Source organism: Dermacentor variabilis, chromosome 10, assembly GCF_050947875.1.
Source record: "Dermacentor variabilis isolate Ectoservices chromosome 10, ASM5094787v1, whole genome shotgun sequence".
Lineage (NCBI taxonomy): Eukaryota > Metazoa > Arthropoda > Arachnida > Ixodida > Ixodidae > Dermacentor > Dermacentor variabilis.
In genome coordinates this window covers 63,193,002-63,213,341 of record NC_134577.1, presented here as the reverse complement: position 1 = coordinate 63,213,341, position 20,340 = coordinate 63,193,002, and the positions used below count along the sequence as shown (strand labels likewise).

The window sequence follows — 20,340 nt, the reverse complement described above, 5'->3', positions numbered from 1 at the left end:
TCTGTTATTAGAACGGTGAAATATACTTCACGATTTCTTTTTGTGCTTTATTTTCTATGATTTGGCCAATCGTAACGTGTCGCAAGAGCTGTACAATGTCCGTAATTGTTGCTTGATGGGCGTTCGTGATTTTCTGTGCGCACGTCTCTCTTCACCATTGTTGCTTCCTCAACAAGTACCGCGCATCGCCTTCGTCCTTTTCACATCGCGGCGCATAGTCGTATAACTCTTGCTTGGGCTAGCTGGTTCATGCTTGAAGTAGTAAAGGCAAGGCACAGAAGACCAGGACACAAGAAGAAGAGCACAAACGACAGGACCGGCGCCTGTCGTTTGAAGAACACAAGAAGAACGCAAACGACAGGAGGGGGCGGTCCTGTCGTTTGTGTTCTTCTCGAGCCCTGGTCTTCTGCGCCTTGCCTTTACTACTTCAAGCATAGTCGTATACATCTCGGACTGTGCATCCCTCGCGTTCTAAGTTTGCATTTCGGCAAACCTGCATTTCGGCAAACGATGCACTGCGTAAACATTAAAGTTGCGTCACGGGAGAATTGTAACCTTGGTAGATAACCGTGCGTATTCTACGAGATAACGTGTTGCGTAGGACGCAGTGTGAGCGAAATTGGCACGCGTCGTCGTTGGGGGGCATTTAAATAACTGGTTTAGTAAAACCGTTCGCTTCACATGCATTCCAACATGTGCGTTAGATCTTCACATTTTTCATTTCTCCTCATGCTGACGGGAAGCTATCGTAATTAACAAAAAAAACACCACAGGGGGCGCTTCGGGGGCCGGTTTTGCGGAAGATAGTTTCTGTGGGGGTTATATGTGCTGTCAAAATGTGGGACGGTTTAAACATGGTGTCCCACGCAACTTGTGCCAAAATTATGCGGGTGCCACGTAGAGACGGAGAACCAATGGGATGTTCCTTGCCGTCTCTTGCAGCAAGTCAGACTACTAGGTATATTGCCGAACCACGTAATTAGTTATTAATAATTCATTTTTCAAATATTGTTATCGGAGAAATATTTCCCATGAGAAATTTGTAGGCCACCATGAAAACCTGACAATCGATCTTTCTGTTGCTCACTACGTGCTGCATGAATGTTTTTTTTTCCCTAGCGTTAAAGAAAGCTCTCAAAACACGAAAAACACGACCCTAATGTCGGAACGAATTTTTCTTTGTTTCTGGTTTTAGTTTTGTCCCAATGAACGGTTCGTTCCTGTTCTGTTCCGGAACGAAGAAAAAAATGATCCGTAACGGTTCATAGCGGTTTTGGTCCGCATGCAAAAGTTTCAGCAGCGAAGTAGCGATAAAAACTTAGTATTCCTCTTTCTTAATAAACAGATTGTGATTTCTGAGATCGTGCTCAGTGCCTCGAGTCAAGGCACTGAGCATCATCTCAGAAGCAGCACGTCGTGGCACAAATTACGCTGGACACCATGCATATCTATTAGTAGCTTGAACGCTAACGTAAGCGAGGAAAGGCGCTGAAGCGATGGAGCAAGGTCATTCGCTTTCAGCTACCACGTAAGGGAATTTCTCAGCGCTGTGAAAGTTCAGAGTTACAGCGACGCGTTCCGGGCAGCTCTCAAAAGTTGCGACACCCGTTGTCAGCGCATCACATATTGTCAAGAGTGTGTGCACCCTAGCATCACTTTTGGCAGCTGTAGTAAGCATAGTAAAGGTGCGCCAACCACGAGTGGAGTGCATGCCACCATTGTGCACGCCTGACCCAGTTCTATGTTACCAGCTGTCCCAATCTTGCTATACAACACGCACTCGCTTTCACGCTGTCGCCTGGTGTTTTTTTTTTTGGTCTTTATATACCTTGCCAGCTGGCGCACAGCAACGAAATTTTTTGTTTGCACAAGCTATCTTGGGGCGCTCGCTACAATATCGTCTAAGCAATCACACCTCGCAATGTTGTTTTTGGGCGGAGCGCTTTACCCTGTTGGTCAGGTTCTTCCTTCTTCGCTTAGGATGGCACGAACAGCCTCGTCATCCCGAGTCAGCATGTTTCGGAAATATTTAATGTGCGCCCGGCCTACTGCGGTAGTTATCTTTGCGAAAAACCTTCGTCGCACTCGAGAGCAGCGACGAGGTATCTGTTTCGACTGGAAAGCTCGCGATAACGCCGCGTTTCCTCGTTCAGTTGTAACCCGTTCGCGGTTTCGTTTAATTAGACCGAAGTAAGGGAAATACAAATTAGGGGTGCAGACTCGATAACAATCGAATAGGAGCGACAAACTGGCAATGGTTCGAAAACGCCACTGGGGCCCTGTAGACTGCAGCTTCAGCCCTTTCGAGGAAGCATGCAGTGATTCGCTGCAGGCTCGGGGCAGCAGTGAAGGGACGCCAGCCGGCGTAAGAACACAAAAAATACATTTTAATAACGAATAGCTGTGGCTCCCGCCTGGCAGCGCGCACAGCGCGGCTACTTCTTGTACCACCGCTCTGAGAAGGAGTCCGGCGGTAAATCCAGTTTGATTTGTTCCTGCTCCTGCTGCTGGCCCTTCTGCAAGAGTGAAATGATCGTGTGAGCGTAACTATACGTACAATAAATAAGTCTCACTGCGCGTCACTTCACCGATTATTGAATTACCTTTCATGCCGCTTCAAGTCGTTGACATGTCTGTCTTTTTTCACGAACGGATATCAAATATTGGGAACCCACATGACACGTAATAAGAATTTTAATGAAGCCTCGCTTACTGTTAGTATACTAAAAATAAATCTGATAATAAAACAATCTGGATTCCCGATCACTTCGGCGTCTGTGATGAGCACATACTGGTCAAAGTCTGCCTACTCGCCCGTCTGCGACTTTGTGTCAGCACAAATAAAGTTAATCCAATTACTGATCAGCTAATATTTTACTATGTCGTTAGGTAGTGTTGAAGTGCCGCCATTTTTCAGTGCAAGTTAATCTGACTGCGCATTCCCGTGCCGTTCGTGAAGTGTTCACGCTGGTCACTTCACAGATTTCCCCAATTTGCTGCAGAAAGAGATGGCATTCTAGTCGCTGATATCATGCAAAGCATCGTTAGTTATTAGCAACCACTGAAACTCCATTTCTGAGGAGCATAATAAAGCGATGACGCTAACGGAAATAAATTCACACGGCTGAAGCGAAATGAAATTGAAACTTACGGTTCGCTGTAAAAGAATTTGTGTTTTTTGTTACGATAAATGGGAATAGTATAGAAACAACACTAGCAGGATGTTGCTCTGTTGAAACAGAAAGATCGGCGCAGATAGCTTCCTCGCTACTTTGCATAAGTAGTATTCAACGGCAGACTTCTCAAGCTGCTGCGCCTTCACTGAACACTTGTTAGCGACCTTACGCCAGCTAAGCAAGTGGCAAACATCCATACAGGAGTGCCAATTCACACGAATTATCGCAGGGCTCGAGTGACCTTAGCCGACCTGGAAAATGGATATTCTTCAATAAGAAATCATTGCTAGGCAAGCTGGTTCTGGTACAGGGAGGAAAGAGCGATAACCAAGGCGTTCTGTTTGACCGGAAACTCCACTTGTCTTTGAAATTTTTTTATTGAATGGTAATATCTTAGTTATCGCTGTTATGCATTTCCTATACAGATGTTAATTTTAATATGACACCAAGTTCTATAATATGACTGTCTATGTAGCTGTGCTCAATAGTATGGGAAATGTTTTTTATAACTCACGTTTATTAACTCGGTGCATTCGGCTGTAAGAAAACACGTCACAGGAGAAACGTAAGCATTCGACATATGTGTAATTAAAGCTGCATATATTTTGTCCGGTGACACTGAAACTAAAGAATAACTACTTTCACAGCTGCACACAAAGCCAATAAGTATACGGGTATGCCTGTAGACACAGCGAACATCGTGCTGTAATAGTCTTTGGGACGTTCAGAATGGAATAACTGCCGTAGGAAAAATGGAAACATTTTCTGCTAAGTTCTTTGTTGCTTTCCCATTCTTATTGCTCGTAAGTGCAGCTCGCACCTGCAGCAAGATTTTTTTTCCCGCTTAAATTGCGCAGTGTTTATCGTTTAGCATTATTAAAAACACAGCGAAACCTTGTTTCCTGTTTTTGTTACATAATGTATTAATCTGCGGCTCACGCAAGCTCCCCTGAAATTTATGTGAACGCTAGCGGTACATGTCACTGCCGGGGCCGTTTGTTTTGAGTTTGCTTCTGGTTGTTACTAGAGGATATTTCACTGCTAAATTTTTTTCGTGACAGTTTGCCTGCGTGCGATAACCTCCAGAAGAAAGATGTGCGCGCTTGGGACTAAAGTTGGGAACGTATCTGATTCTCTTACTTCCCGACTGATTTCGTAAAATGCTTCCTATTCCTCAGCATTTTATTCAATTGGGAAAGTTACTTGGCACTCTTAAATTTGGGTATTCATGCTCGAGGTGGAGTCTTGCGTTCAGAAGTAGAACCTCACGAAGATTCGTGACAGTTACGCTAACTATGCTTCGTTCTTTCTTACTTTGTGTTTCTCTGCAGCATGTCTCACAAACCGCAACTACTAAGATGTTAGTCACAGAAACAAAGGTGCGCGTTTTTTTATACCACCGACACCCACAAGAATACACCTAATTTCAGCAGCGTTGAAAGCGATACGGTGTTACGAAACCGGTACAGCGAGCCTTCTGTCGAAAGCGTGCTGTAATAGAATTACTAACGCGTGTTTTCGGAGTTGTAAACAATACCACCTGCTTATCGTACGTGAAACTAGGGCAGCAATTATGAAGGCTGGGGAACACATTTTGATAATAACGTTGGTATTCAAACGCTGTACATGGCGTCAGCGTTCATATCGTGATGCCAGGACACCGAGCAAAGGTCGTCGAAGTTGTGCAGCAATCAGTCTACGTAAGATTAGGTTGCTCATGGTAAAAAAGCAAACAAAAGTGCTGCGTGCAGTTTATCTGGCTGTGATCACGTGTGGGAGCCTCAGAGATTGCCGGAATGGAGCGAGCTAATGACGACATGATATATCAAACACGTGGTTAGCCAAACTGAAGATGGTTCGTACAAACGAGTATTGTTGTAATTTGTGAGTATTTGACGCTTGTTAGCATATTTTTTGGGGGGTCAGTGCGATGAGCTGGACCTTTATTTGAGCAAAAAGAAATACTTTAAACATATTCTTGTCAGTTCTCCTTCATTAACGTCTCTGGAACTGCATGCTTGCGAAGGGCATATTCTTTGCCGTATATGGGGGATTTATTATCTGGCATTCCTGCAGGTAACCTCTGCTTGCACTATATCTAAACACATCATACAACAAACAAGATATCTCTAAACACTAATTCGTCGAGAGGTCGGTGTTAGAGTGGTTTTGTGTTACGCAAGAGGGGCATAGCACTTACGTGGTATCACTGGGCACGGTGGACACGTCGTCGGTTTGCACTGTAAGATAGAAATCGGACGCCGTTAGCTGTGCTCAGTTTTTGAGATTCAAGTACACTCTGCTTTTTTGAAACGTTTGGTCTCGATACATAAATAGGGACACTTCAACGTGCTCTCGTTTACTGTACGGGGATACTATCCCTCACTGCTAGGAACAGTGTAATCAACGTCGATAAGACTATAAAACGGCCCAATATACAACAACGTTGCTGCACCGGAAACAGCAGAGAGACTCCCGTCAAGTGAGAAAGCATAACTGAGTTCCAACAGGGGATGTAGCTCGCAAATTTAGTGCACAGAGGGGGAGTTTTCCAAAAACGGGTAATCACTGCACTGGCACATTTTGCTTTGACTTGAAGATGGCTTATTGTGTAATCCTGGTACGGAGGCGCCCGCTGTCAAAGGGGACACGAGGGCAGATTAAGTCCGCATTTCTCTCTCTCTCTCTCTCTCAAGAGTGCAATCGCCCAGGCTCGCAGCATATAATTCGTGGATGACAGCTGATACCTTCCGACGCACTTGTACAGTGTACAGTGGAGTAACTGTCGTTGCTTCCATTGCCAGTTGCCACCAAGGTGACAAACTGTGAGCCACAAATCTGTGTCTTTGCTGTAACGGTGTATCCCACCTTACTCTTTTCAAAACATTCCTTTAAGTTATTGTGTTTGCAAGCCAAAAGGCAACCTTGGTACTACAGTAAGAAGGGTAACTATCATGGTATTGCTTTTACGTGATATTCATATAGACGGCATTAATGGAAATATTTAGAGAAGCATTTCAGTCTGGCACTATGGGGATAGGAATCGTGTCACTCATGCTACAAGGGGGGCTTTACAGAGTTTTTTTTGTAATTCCTGCTAGAGTCACTTCATTGTTCATTTATAAAAGAAGGCAGAGTGCTGTAGCCCGAGTTTTGTTTAGCTCTAACCTTCTACTCTGCATATTGAAAAGACAAAAGGGGAAGGGAACACTGATGGAGGATGAAGATGACAAGAGTGTTGGTGTGATGGGGGCAACTCGTGAACACAGTAGCATACTTGAAGCGTTGTCGTTGGTAATGCCTAAAAATTTGCAGCATGTCCCACGCAGGTATTTTAGTATATATCTCGGGAAGTGTCGATGATCCAAAAAGAAGTTTTGGGAAAATGGCCTAGCATCAAAATTCGCCAGAGTAAAGGCTAAAGTATGTCGCTTTGTCTGCATGGGGGGGGGGGGGGGGGCAGTCGCAAAGTATATGCCATTAAATGAGAAGTCAAAAACCGCGGGCAATTTCTGTATGCCCATCTACGCATGCTACGAAAAATGAACCGTAATATTTCGAATGAAAACACATGCAATATGCGCTACGCCAGCTACCTGCCTACTTCTTTAATTTGTCAAAACTCTGCCTTTGTTTAGTGCCATTATTTCACGTTCCTGAATATGCAATGCACGAAATAGGCAAACACTGATTAGACCCATAGGCATAGGCAACCTCTCCACCTATTCCAGACAGAGCTGCTGCTGCGGACTTCTCCTGGCCTTCCCCCTCCATACACACAATCTTTATTTTTTTTTTAACTTATTTTGCATTCCGTAAGAGCCCTTTCAGCTCCAGCTCTTTCTTCGTAGAGTGTCAATCAAGATGCACCACGTCTCCCTCTATCCCGCAGTCGTGTTCTCTAATGTGCTATCTCAACTACCAACTTTTTAAATACGTGTTAGGCAGCACTAGGATCAACATAATAACGGTTGGTATTTCTGTTAAGCAGCCGCCTACAGGTAGTTTCTGTGATCTGTATGCCACTAAAATCACGTTCAAATCCTTGCACTTACCGTCATCTGGGAAGTTGGCATTGGTTCCTGCAAGTGGATGGAAAAATTTTATTTTTCGTAGTACATGAAATTTATGAAGTAAGGTGCATTTATCGCAGCACAGAAAGGGTTCCTAAATACGCGTTTGATAGTTATTTTTTTATCGAACTGTGCTGTTTATGCTCGAAGCGATATAACACCGGTGAACAACGAAGCACAGTCGTCCTGCACAAGTGAAACACCAAGGTTTTATGTTTTGCGTGCTAAACCATCGAGCAAAAGCGACGTGAACACTATCCAATTACCCGATAGGTTTGTAAAGCGAAGATAATGAAAAAGAGGACTTAAGGTAATTTTTTTAACCGAAAATAGTGCGACAAAGTCAGAACTCTTGCCCACAGTGTGCTCGAGTGTTCCTGTTTGTTATCAACGATGTAACACTATATTGGGCATTGCACAGCAATCTCACGTGTACGCAAAAACGTCATAAACGAAGCAAATATCTGATCTACCGTTTGATAAAAGTATTCCATTTGTTCTCAGTTTCGATTCTAATTTCAGTTAAGCTGCATAAAACGTTTTAAGCCTGCTTGAAAGAAGGCGATGCTACGTGGCCCAGCTCGATGATCATCTAGATACTCATCGCTGTTGATTTTGAGAGTATTCAAACGTTACACTATGCATGTACTACTGTTCACGGCTGCGTTAGCGTATGTGCCTATGACGCAGTAAGAGAACTATGAAAGGTTATTTTTATAAAGAAATTACATTTTTTGTCATTTTAGATTGGCGGACAGTTTAGTGCATTCCTCTAATAGACTTTGTACTAGAGCCTTAAAATATGGATTTGCAAATTCATCCAGGCACTGTGCAATGGAAAAAAAAAATATTTGGAGTTTATTTTCGCAAACTAAATTTATTTCATGTCGCAAACCAACATAACGTTTTTGGTTTGTTGATTGTTTAGAAATGATAAACAAGGAAGTACAAAGCGGATCACGTGGAGTGGAGGCCCGCTGATGCAGCCCTCGCTTTTGCCAAAATTTTGTTATCGTTGTCATAAGAAACAATGAGATCATTAGATTACTTTATAGCCACTACAGAACAATACCTTATGACTAAAGCTCGCTTTGAAATAAAGGACGGCTCAGTTGCAAAATATCATGCAACAGAGTTAGTTGTACATAAAAAGAAAGTCTAATCAATGAAGCCAAATGTCAACAAAAAGACAGTATGTCTACAACAACTTTTGTAAGGCTTGACAGCTTTTCTATTTTAACTTCTGCGCTAAGCTCTGGCTCCAAGAGAAAAGGTAATTTGTATAAATGATGAGGATGCAGATCAAAAAGGAAAACAATTTTTTTTAGTTCGTGCATTTCTTTAATCATGAAGTACATAAACAACTGATATGGCGCCACGATCGAATACTACATAATAGGTGCCAAAACTGAAGAAAATGGTGAATTTCAAATGGAGCAACTATATGCAAAGATTACTGGTTGCGCTCTAACGTTCTGCTACTAATGAGGTAATAACGTTGCGCAGCAACAACAGAAAAATAATCGCGAAGCTTAAGATGGGGTGCTGGAAGCATTCTTGAAATAGTTGTCGCTTCAGATTAGTTGGAGCTTGCAAAGCCATATTATAGTGGCTAGGCGAAGCAGCAATTTTGATTGCCAGCCAGAGCGAGCACGTTTACAACAAGTTTAACCAGCAAGTTTTCTTTCTCACCATCCTCGTCGTTGAAGCTGAGCTCCTCTGTGGAAGTAATTGAGAAGCAGTCATTAAAACACAATGCAAGAGAACGCCGCGTGTTGGAACAAATCTGGACATGTCAATTGCAACGGTCGTGATAGGACATAGGGAAATTTTGATTTGCTATGTTTTGATACTGAATCTGTATTTGTCAAAATCAGACATAGCATGCGACGTTTGTCGTCGTTGAGCCAAGCTTGTGAACTTTTCTGATGTGCGTGCTATAATACAAAAAAATTATATTGATTACTTGAAGAACAGGCATTTTTGCCAACAGTGAAAAACTCTGCTTTGGTGGTGCTTAGAGAATGCACATATTAACGCAGTCATTGAAGAAGCTCACAATTTTTGGGATAGGAATAACATGTTAACTCGTGGTGTGTTAACTCGTCCGTGTCAACTACAAAGTGGAGCATTAAATATATATATTGTTGCTCTAGCGCCTATAGGCTGAACAGGAAATCACTGCTGACCAAGTAATAAGTAGCTAATTGTTATACGAGCGCCTTGTTATACGAGCAAACTTCTTGATAATGAAGCCACTAAAAAAAATTGCATTAGTGATATCCCAGGACTTGCTATAAAGCGGCATCTACACGTACAAATTAAAACAAAGAAAATGTACTCCTCAAGGTTAGACACATCTCTTTAAAAATTGGTATTCATAACTGTTGTATAGAGAGAGGAAACAAAATCTGTAGTAGTAGGCAGTGTACGAGGAAAGATGCAGCGTGAATGTTTCGTAGCTTACCTCTTCGGGGGTTGTCTCTGGTGGCTGTGTGGAAGTACGAAATTGACATGAGTCAGTCGAGGAGGCTTAGGGGAAGCTTTTTTTTGTTAAAGTAATTGTTGCACACGGTTGTTAAGGCTTGTCGGATTGAGCTTTCTCTTTTAGTGCTGACAACTTGCATGCAAACATCACTATGCATAATGTGTTGGCGGGCTAGTTGGTGCGGATCAATAAATACTTCGTTTAGCGCAAAACAACGGACACAAGAAAACAACTTGTCCTGTCTCCTTTTCTTGTGCCGTTGTTTTGCGCTAAACGAAGTATTTATGGATCACTATGCATGTTTGCAAACTAAAAAATAAAAATTCGCACTGGCAGAGTTAATAGTGTTCCTTGGAGAAGCATCAAGGATTTTGATGCACCATACTTTTACGGACAGGTAGTATGCGTACATCATGGTCATACGTTTTTATTATACAGTTGCATTGCTTGCTTTGATGTTCGCTTGTGCTTGTCGATCGACTTGAACAACTGTATTGCAACCAATGCTCACATAATAAAAGTTTATGCTCTGGGATTGAGAAATGAAAGGGAAATACGGAAGGGAAAAAGGTCGTGATGTTTTTCTGGTTCACTTTTAAGGGCGTTCACCTGTGATGACGTCAAATCGGAAGCATACAAGAGGTGTCCTGATTGATATGATACGAAATACCAATCCATATCAAGAAATATCACGACTCGTTCACTGTTGCGTAAGGCTATTCGTAAGTACATTCGTAAGGCTATTCGTAAGGCTATTCGTAAGTACATTCGTATAAAAAATTTGATTAAGGGTTGAGTAAGAAACTTAATATAGCTTGTAATATTTGCTAACTGGTTTAGTCAGCTACTCACTAATACAGATTCGCTCCAGTATATTAGAAAGGCTAACCATGGGACATTGCGGTATGTTTCCAATGGTAATTAGGAATTCGGAGGTACCAATATGAGAGTAGTAAAATCGTATACGTTTGGCTTATGTACTGCAATGCTCAAAGGCGCGTCTGTATAACTAATAGGAATGATCATCGGGTATCATCAGTGGAACATTATGTTGAATGGGAGTGTTAGAAAACACGAGTGTAAACTGGCTGGAATTACACCAATCTGGAGCCATTTATATTTCCACTCTACGTAGCTCAATCTAAGTCATGCACAGTTTAAAGTGTAGCGTAATAAAAATAGTATGCAAACGTTACCACGCATTAACAATTTGTCCAGAGCCGTGCTATTGCATAAATTCGTAGGGCCCGGACTACCTGCATGTTGGTGAGAGCTGATTATGTTGAGGTCAGTAGTTGTGAAAGAAGAAAAAAGGAACTCCGAAAGAACGCACAAACAAGCACGCATAGCATAACGGGACGAAAAAAGAAACTTACCATAAGAATGCCAACGCCATCTCAGTCAAACAAGAATAGAAATATGTGCTTGTTCACTTCATAGTATATATACTCGATTAAATAATTAACTTCGACAATGCTCCTCGCTGAAATCGCAGTTAGAAAACAAGGCAGTTTTCTGCTAGTCGAAAAGCTATGATTAAAACCGATGCAAAATTATATAGGCCATGTGTTCTTTTTCCACCTCCTCCTCTGAATGAGATGGCATCCTTGGAGGCTTACCGTCTCGGAAGCCGGCGTTTCTGATGGCTGTAAGAAAAAAAATAAAGCGTTGTATTACGACAAGAACTAGCCCTGGCCGGCGTCTTCATATACACACGCAGGACATCGTTTTTTGTAGCGATAACCAACAGGTAATCACAACACAAAGAAAAATAAGTTTTTATCTGTAAAATCAAAAATAAAACACGGCGAAATTCACTCACCGTGCCTGAAGCAGGGGTCACAGGTGTCTGTAACAGAAAAAAAAATGAATGCGTCGGAGAAGAATCGTGTTTCTTAAAATGCTCACGCAACCCGCATTATAAAGCACCGTTGAAATACATTTTTAAAACACTGTCGGAACACCACTTAGAACATCACAAAGAAGACAACTCAGCACTAATTGCTTCCCCAGTCACACGTAAGAAACGAAACACTTTGCCACAGTGTATATATTTTCTCCGAAGCGAACTCCAAGGATTAAAAACTGGAACACAGCCAGTCAGCGCACTTAGTGCCCGAGCCTATGATTTCAGAATGTACAAAATAAGAACACACATTCCATTTTTAACGGCGAAAGTGTTTATACGGCGACAGGTGGAGGACAATGAAGTGATGCCAGTTAAACAAATATATGCGCTACCCAAAGTTTTTATATGTGTATGAAATTGGATCTTTGCAGACGAAATTCCACGTCACACACGACACTTTACGTTCTTGAGCCTGCTCTTGTGACGTATTATAGATTTTTTTTATTTAGTTTTTGAAACAAACTTGGCTACCGTAGGAACTGCGGCCGTCAAATGCTGCAGGAACAGTGAAAGTAGTAACAAACATGCTTTTAAGTACATGGCACTGAACTTAGTATTTCTCGCTGAAGAAAAGTGCAGCTTGAGACCATGGTCAGGAAGGCGCGATAATATTTAGCAGCGAAGAAACATGACACGGAGCGCCGCCACCGACAACAGTATTTCGTTTTGCGTACATATTATTTGGTCCACCTCAAGGGCCCGCAGGCATTCCACCAAGGAGGGGTGAGGGAAGGGGGGAGAGGGCCTCACTGGTTTAAATGGCTTAACGAGAAAAATAAAACACAAACGATTTGAACAGTCAGGAGCCTGAACGCTCTGACGCGACAACGTGGGCTTCTCAGGGAGCTACTTTCACAGCCACCGCGCCCGTTGGAGTACAAAAATTGGCAAAACAATGCGGCAGAGAAGAAGAAAAATAACCAGAAAGCTCGCCTTCGCGCATACTGTTCGCCGCCAGCGTTTCCAGGAAAAAAACATCACGGTTGCATAAGCCGCAGTTTCTCGGAATCGTGAGAAGCAGTCAGAGACCCTTGAAAGGTATCGCGCTTCACTCTTAAAGGTGAATCTTAAGCGTCCTCCAAGTTGTTGCTTTGTGGTTGTATTTCTTTTAAATTATCGATTAGAAGAAACATATAACTAATCCATTTCGCCACATTGAAAAATCTTCATAGCTTGTGAGCGCTTTATTTTTCAGCTAGAAGCTCCAAAGGAATGTGGCGAGCGTAGATAGCGACAATCGTAAACCTACACATGACACATTGGGCTATTCTCTAACCGAAATAATGCCGCTAACAGCCACTACGTAATTTACATATTGCACGTACACCCGCAGCAGCATCGCGAAGGCCCAACGGCGTCCATCTCATTAGCACTTCGTGTAACGGAAGCCTGCAGAAATTGCGCGTCATGCCTTAGCGCTAATTAATTAAATTCAATTATGGGGTTTTACGTGCCAAAGCCACTTTCTGATTATGAGGCACGCCGTAGTGGAGGACTCTGGAATTTTCCACCACCTGGGGTTCTTTGACGTGCACCTAAATCTAAGTACACGGGTGTTTTCGCAATTCGCCCACCTTGGAATGCGGCCGCCGTGGCCGGGATTCGATCCCGCGACATCGTGCTCAGCAGCCCAACACCGTAGCCACAGAGCAACCACGGCGGGTGCCTCAGCACTAAGTTTGGCGCGAAGGTTTGCTACCTATGTCCCAGGCCGGCTTAACCAGAAAAAAGAAACTGCGTCAGAAAGACCCGCGCGAACACACCCAGTTGAAATTAACCAGAAGTATCCAACCCCAGCGTCACTCCGTGACGTTACGCCCAAGGAGGCCGGACACAGCGATGGCTGCAAGGTGCAAACGCTCGGAGAGAACAATGTAACCGTGTACCTGCTTCATTACAGCGCGCCGACATAAAATTCCTGTACGAAAGCATCACTTCGAAGGTGTCCTCTGTGTAAATGTGGATGATCTGAGGTACGACAATAACTGTTCTAGGGACCCTTCTTTACGAATCGCAAAACCAATATATCTCGGCATGAACGCTGACAAAAGCGGTAAAAGCGGAGTTCTGATGGATATTTTTTTGTTATTTCAACCATAACAGTAGCCCTAGGTCCTTGCCGAATTGGTTAAACAATTAATTCGTGAATTTTTTTATAATTAGTTGATTATTCCTTTTCAGTTTTTTTGTGCAAGTAATGTCCGACCCCTCGAGTAGACCGGTTCATGGACTAGAATTGTACTATGTCCCACGGGACGGTTTCTTAAATATTTGAAATTGTGCGCTGAAACGCCCTGTATATATTACACATTTATTTATTTATTTTTTTATTTATTTATTTATTTACTTATGAAGACTTACCTCTCCCGGACTTGGCGTCCTTGAAGTCTGTGGAAAAAAGTGAAAGAAATACGTCAAGTTCAGAAACAGATGGTATCTTCTGCATCTATTCTTTTTTCAAAACGTAATTGTTTTATGTTTAAGGAACTGCATACAAATCAGCTGAACAGCAATGGCATTTCGTTGTGCTTACCAAGCTGTACTTATTCAAACACCGAAACACTTGCGGGAACTACTATATATATATATATATATATATATATATATATATATATATATATATATATATATATATATATATATATATAGTAGTTCCTGCAAGTGTTTCGGTGTTTGAATAAGTACAGGTGCACGTTAAGGAACCTCAGGTGGGCAATATTAATCCGCATTCCTCCGCTAGGGTGTGCCTCATAACCCGACGGCGGTTATGGCACGCAACACGTAAGAATTTTATTGTCGTTACCGCAGGCCCCATCCACTAGACAGTGCTTATGCTCTTTTACACTGTGGATATAATGTGCTTGCCTCAGTCGCATGAAGCCCAACGTAATTTCCAAGAATACTCGCGTTGCGTTTATGCTTTTCGTTATTTTGTGGACTTTACTGGTAAATTCAGTACGCATATTTCTGTCCCAGTGTCTCATAATAAACACCTTAACCCTGCGCTGCTCATGAGCCATGTGTGTTCAGTTCCAGTAGAAATGTGTTGGCTAACATCATTAATGTAAGTAACACGCTTTAATCATCATTGTCTCGTTTCGCTATTGTGATAATATTTCTGATGTTTGGGAATAGTGGTTCCAGAAAACAACGGGTATAACTTTTGAATATTACCTTTCCTGGTTTCGCAGGCTTGGATGGCTGCAAAAAAATAATTTAAAGGCACATTCTCACTCAAGTAATAGTACACATTAGATTATTAATTCTACGGGCATTCTAGATTACGCCCGTATGCCTGAGAATGCAAAAAAATTCCGGAGAAAATCTTCAGTGATAACACAAAAACAGTCTTCTGGTTGCTGAAAACGAAAATGTACTATACATGTGTGCCCTCACTGTGTGCCTAGCCGTCTCCTCCACAGTGACTTTGACGCGGTGGATAATACAAGTAATAAATAAGTAAATTACTAACTAAATAAAATATCAATACAGAAAATTAGGAACTTGAAGTCAAAAAGTTACTAGAACCTACCTTGTTTAGAGCGTGTAAAATGTGCCATCATGAGAACTTGTGTACCTAATAATGCAGGTTGTCTTCAATCCCGTTCACACATAACAGAGACCCAATATTGATCCAGCATATAAAATTGAATGCATGCGCAACTTTACAGAACTAATTTATTGATCTCGGGGTCAGCTTTCGAGAAAATTGCTGCAAATGGGATACAGCTCGTGGTATCGTAAGAGATGTGTAAATAACACTCGTGAAGTACCTTTCAAATCGCGTGAGATGACGCGAAATTTCAGCATGTCGCATTAACACTAGCCAGCCAAGGACATACCTGTGCGTCTGCATCTCTCTTTCTCATATCACATATGGGTAAGTGGCTGTATACTTTGTTTTTATGTACATCGCGACGTTAGCTTTGGTATATATAAGTGCGACATTTAGGCATAAAATTGAATTTTGAAGCTCGCAGCACTTAAAAAAGTACTGAGGGCTGGTGTGAAAATCAATGATGTCCACAACCTGCTATTCAGGTCTCGGAAAAATACACATTGCGCGCCTGAATTAAAAAAAAGCGTTCTGCACGCGAGCCAATGACTGCTGGTTCCTCAAGATAATAAACAATTATCCGCATTCCGTGGCTCGCTTTATTAAAAGAGTGAAATAGTTCAAACCAATTGGGAAACAAAGAGTGAAGCTAGAAACATCATAGGATGACCTGATGGTAATATTTATTTGGTGTGTATCAAAAATAACGTCCAGCCAATTGAAAGTGCACGAAACGAAAGACCATTGGCGCAACTGCAAGCTGAATCCATATCCTCCATATCACGTGGGACGTGTTTTTTTTCTCGACTTTATGGTCTTCACTTCCTTGTCTGGCATTCCGTATGGTTGTGACTAACCGATAATAATGCCTCTTGATTCCTCGTATTCTTCCGGTTCAACCTGATTGTTTCTGCGGTAATTTTCGCTGTCTCCTCCCGAATGAGATATGTTGGTGTGGCAGGCTCTATACAGAAAACTCTCGTTTCGTGTCTTCAATAATGTCCGAACAATCTATCTGGCCTTCATTGTCTAGAAACACACGTGTCCTTGATGTATAAAAGTGCAGTGACAATGTATTACGGATACGGAAAGTTTTTTGACGGCATGCAGCCTCGTAATACATCCTGGGGATTCAGAGATACAATTAATCTGCAATTTGCCGCCCGCCTACGGTCGTTTCAGAAGAGCATTAAACTTAGGGAACGATCGCAGAGTGACCGGGTAGCGACCGTTCTAATATGATCTTTATTAACATTTAACCCAGTGATTCCAACTGTTATCGGCAACCCGTAAAAAGTTTGTTTACATGATGCTGTTGTCACGATGAATTAAATTTATTTTACGCTAAATAAAGACGACCTTGTGCAATATATGAGCGCTCTGCAATGAACAGCTGATCAACAGTCTAAATTCCGAGAAATAAATGAAAAAGCAGCATGAAGACACTCACTATGCCAGAACCTGTGGTTGCAGTCACCTGTAAAAAGAAATTGTCAAAAGAACCATCTTTGATAAGAGACTGACGCAAGTCGAGTTACGCTACGCTGATACGTTACGTAAAGCTACCTACCAGCGCTACACGTACACTCAACTCGCCGAAAATGGCTGGCGCAAGAAATGGTGCGTGCGAGTGTGTGTGTGTGTGTGACCAGCTTCTCGCACTTCACGCACACTTTTTTCTTCCTTGACACTCCTGATGTTAACCCCGCATTCGGAAATGCATCTTAACATGAAGCCTCGGCTTGACTTGATTTAAATGACTTCTGTCGTGAACGCACCAAAGGAAACGCAATGAGTGTCTTGGGCGCGTTCGCAGAAGGCGTCGTTTATATGAAGTCAAGCTTGGACTTCAAATAAAGATGCATCTTTGAATACGGGGGTAAGGCATTAAAGAGGGGGCTGCTAGGATCGGGAACGCTAGCATTGCATAATTAGCGGAGAGTCGGAAACAAGCCGCGAGGACAGAAAAAGAACGCGAAGCGGCGTAGGTCAAAAGTGTGAAGGAGCGCAACAAGTATACCAGCACTGATGCAGCAGGTGAAGCAAGAATTCCTGCCATTACCAGATTCACACAGCTTCTACGAAAAGCACTCTAGAAACGGCGAGTTCGTTTGGGAATGCCGCATGAATGGGACGCCGTGGTGGCAGAAGGATGGGTCAATTCGAATAAAAATATGTGTTTACACTTTTACAAGTGCGTGTTTGCACATCGCGACACGAGATGCTCATTAGAAGCAATTACTGACCAAGCCAAATGAATTTACACCCTGATGGAACGGTGCTTCGTTTCACTCACAACACAAGGTATATATAGAAATTTTCAGAAACAACTAATCTACAATAAAAAATTTCGCTTTGACTTCAGAAGCGGTTAAACGAAGTTCCCGCAAAGCACCGAAGCTTATTTTAAACCCTTGGAAATACTGAAGCAACGTCGGTTTACAGGCCAATTATGTGGGATGGATTTGACATGCTTACCGCCGTATTCAAGAACCTAAGTTGAGGCCCATGCTTGACTTGATCTGAATGATGCCAGGAGTTAACGCGCCCAGGAACGTCATTGCGTTTCCTCCCGCGCGTTCACGACAGGCGTCGTTTAAATTAAGTCAAGTGTGTGCTTCAACTTAAGTTGCGTTCATTAATACGGGGGTTAGTTTTGAAGACGTAGGAGTGACAACAGCAATGGGAACCAAGCTCGGTTGCTATCGAAGAATGCATTAAGCATGCATTGAGAGGTGGTTATTTGCGGCACTATCTCGCACTCAGTGTTATGATAGGCGTTCCCCTTAGCACCGTGACTTACCAATGCCTGTCCTTACCAGAACGCGGCAGCCAACTGTGTCTTTTTTCTTTTAAGTTCTGTTTCGTGGTTGTTGCTTTTTAATTGTAGAGTAGAATAAACATGTAATGGGGCCATTTCGATACCTTCACGAATCAGCGGCAGCTCTAGCCTACATGTGTGAGCGCTTGCTTTTTCAACTGACAGTTCCAAAACAATGTTACGAGCGTAGCATGGCGACAGTCGTAAACCTACATGTTTTACATTGGACTATTATCAAACGCAAATAATACCCCTAACAGCTGCTACGTAATTTCTACATTTCACGCACACACTCAGCAGCACCGCGAACTCCCAGCGGCGTCCACCTCTTCAGCGCTTCATGTATCGGAAGACAGCAAACACTGCGCGTCGTGCCTCAGCGCTAAGTTTGTCAAGAAAGTTCACTACCTGTACCCCAGGCTTAACCAGAAAAAGAAAATTGCATAGGAAAGATAGGCGGGAATGCACACAGTTCAGATCAACATCTAGAATCCTACACCAGCGTCACACCATGTCATTACGCCCAAGAACCCTTGACACAGCGATGGCCGGAAGGTGCAAACGCTGGGTGAGAACCCCGCGACTTGAAAGCAGGGCAACTGGCAACCCTGTATCTATTTTATTATTTCGCGCTGCCACAAATTTCTTGTGCAAAAACATTCCTTCAGAGTTACACCCTCTGTGTATACGGAGTGATCTTAGGCAGGACTAGAACTGCTTGAGGGACCCTTTTCATGAGGCGCTAGACAGAGGCATCTCGGCACGAAGGCTGAGAAAGCCGGTTGAACAGGTGCTCTGCATGTTGGAGAGGCTTTTTGTTTCAGCCATAACACTAGCACAAGGACCTTGTAGAAGTTTTTGAAATGAACTTATTTAGGCTACAAATGTGTGACCGTGATTGAAAAACCGGTATACTACTTCTCAAAGGATGATCGAACTCTAATAAAATTTTTAAACATAGGGAAGCGAACGGTTTATTGTTTATTTACCGGCAGAGGCATTTGTGATACGGGTTTTGCAAGATGCACGGCTGAGAAAGAAATTTCAGTCCCACCCAAAAGCGAAGCTATGGAAGACACAACGGGGTTACCGTAGCGCTGTAGGCATCTCTCAATTCTGGTGCGATGAGGTGCCTGCCAGCGCTTCTCATCACCGTTGGCACTGCTCAGTCTTCAAAGCGAGCATGGCGTAAATTTAGCTTAACGTTCCCCAACGTATGATCGGCAGACGGCTGCTGATCCGGAACACTTTTTTTTTTAGCGCGCAGAACGTCCTTGCCAGCACTGGAAACCAGGGCGGGTATTCTGTAAGTGTCCATCGAGTGGACATGCACATTTCGTCTGCTGATGAAGTTCTGACTGGCTGAGCTGCGATACGCGTTACAAGGAGCCAGGTGCCACCAGCTAATCAGCGTTTCAGCAGCAGACTAAATGAGCATGTTCGATAGGTGGAAACACACAAAATGCCACACTCCACCTCCTAAGCCACCCTCCCCCCGCCCCCCCCCCCCACTTTCAGAACGCTGCCACGGGCACGCAAGAACCGATTTGGCGGAGCGTTACGGCTTGTCTATTAGGATTTGTCACTTTTGGAGACAAACGCAATGCGCGTCCCTCGAAGCCTATTCTTCCGGGGTTGCATCGCGCATTCGTCGTTGAAAGCTGGACAGCACGACGACGCCGACGGCGACGGCGGAAATGCGCATCGAGAGTCCATGTATTCGCTTCCCCAATTAGAGGACCGGAACGCAGACATTGGCCGCGAAATTCTCGTCAGCAATCGGACTCGCTTGTGCTGCTGCAAGCGATGGCCGCGGAGGTTCGTGCTGGCGACAAGCTGGTTACGTAACCCATACTAGTCGCTGCCGTGCCGCGTTTTCAGCGGCAGTAGACTTAGTTAAAAAGCCCAGGTGGTTCATAAAGGGCACCTTGATTAGACAGAGATTTCTTTTGCAGACCCCGGGATATGTGACTTTAGATGCGATAAAGGTCATTTTCTGTAGGCAGGAACTTGAGTAATGCTGAAACGGAAAAACTACAAACTTCAGAGGAATTTTTGGCCGTAGAAGTAAATTTTTCAATACGGTAATTATGCCTGTATATATATGAAAACCCAAAATCGAGGTTTTTATAAATTTCTGTAAAATGATGCCGTCAGCATGCATTCAGTGAGCAAGCGAAATTAGGCAACCGAAATTTTAAATATTGGCTAAATGTAGCTTGGGCGCCCAATATATTTATAAATGAACTTACTGAACTATGTAGTTTGTATCTAATATGCCTGAGGTCATGGGTCTATAGCTCCAGTTGTCTCGGTA

At 43.1% G+C, this 20,340-nt stretch overlaps 1 protein-coding gene across 1 annotated transcript in view; it reads right to left on the bottom strand.

The window, feature by feature from the left end:
• Positions 1-2,366: 2,366 nt before the first annotated feature.
• The window catches only part of LOC142560631 (uncharacterized), a 223,655-nt gene continuing 205,681 nt past the window's right edge, over positions 2,367-20,340 (bottom strand). Inside the window, exons 40-47 of the mRNA XM_075672856.1 lie at positions 11,560-11,586; positions 11,357-11,383; positions 9,717-9,740; positions 8,942-8,968; positions 7,232-7,258; positions 5,377-5,416; positions 3,691-3,713; positions 2,367-2,516 (exon numbers count right to left, since the gene is read on the bottom strand). Coding sequence (XP_075528971.1) covers positions 2,436-2,516; positions 3,691-3,713; positions 5,377-5,416; positions 7,232-7,258; positions 8,942-8,968; positions 9,717-9,740; positions 11,357-11,383; positions 11,560-11,586 — 276 coding nt within the window. The 3' untranslated portion in view covers positions 2,367-2,435. The remainder of the gene's footprint in view (positions 2,517-3,690; positions 3,714-5,376; positions 5,417-7,231; positions 7,259-8,941; positions 8,969-9,716; positions 9,741-11,356; positions 11,384-11,559; positions 11,587-20,340) is intronic.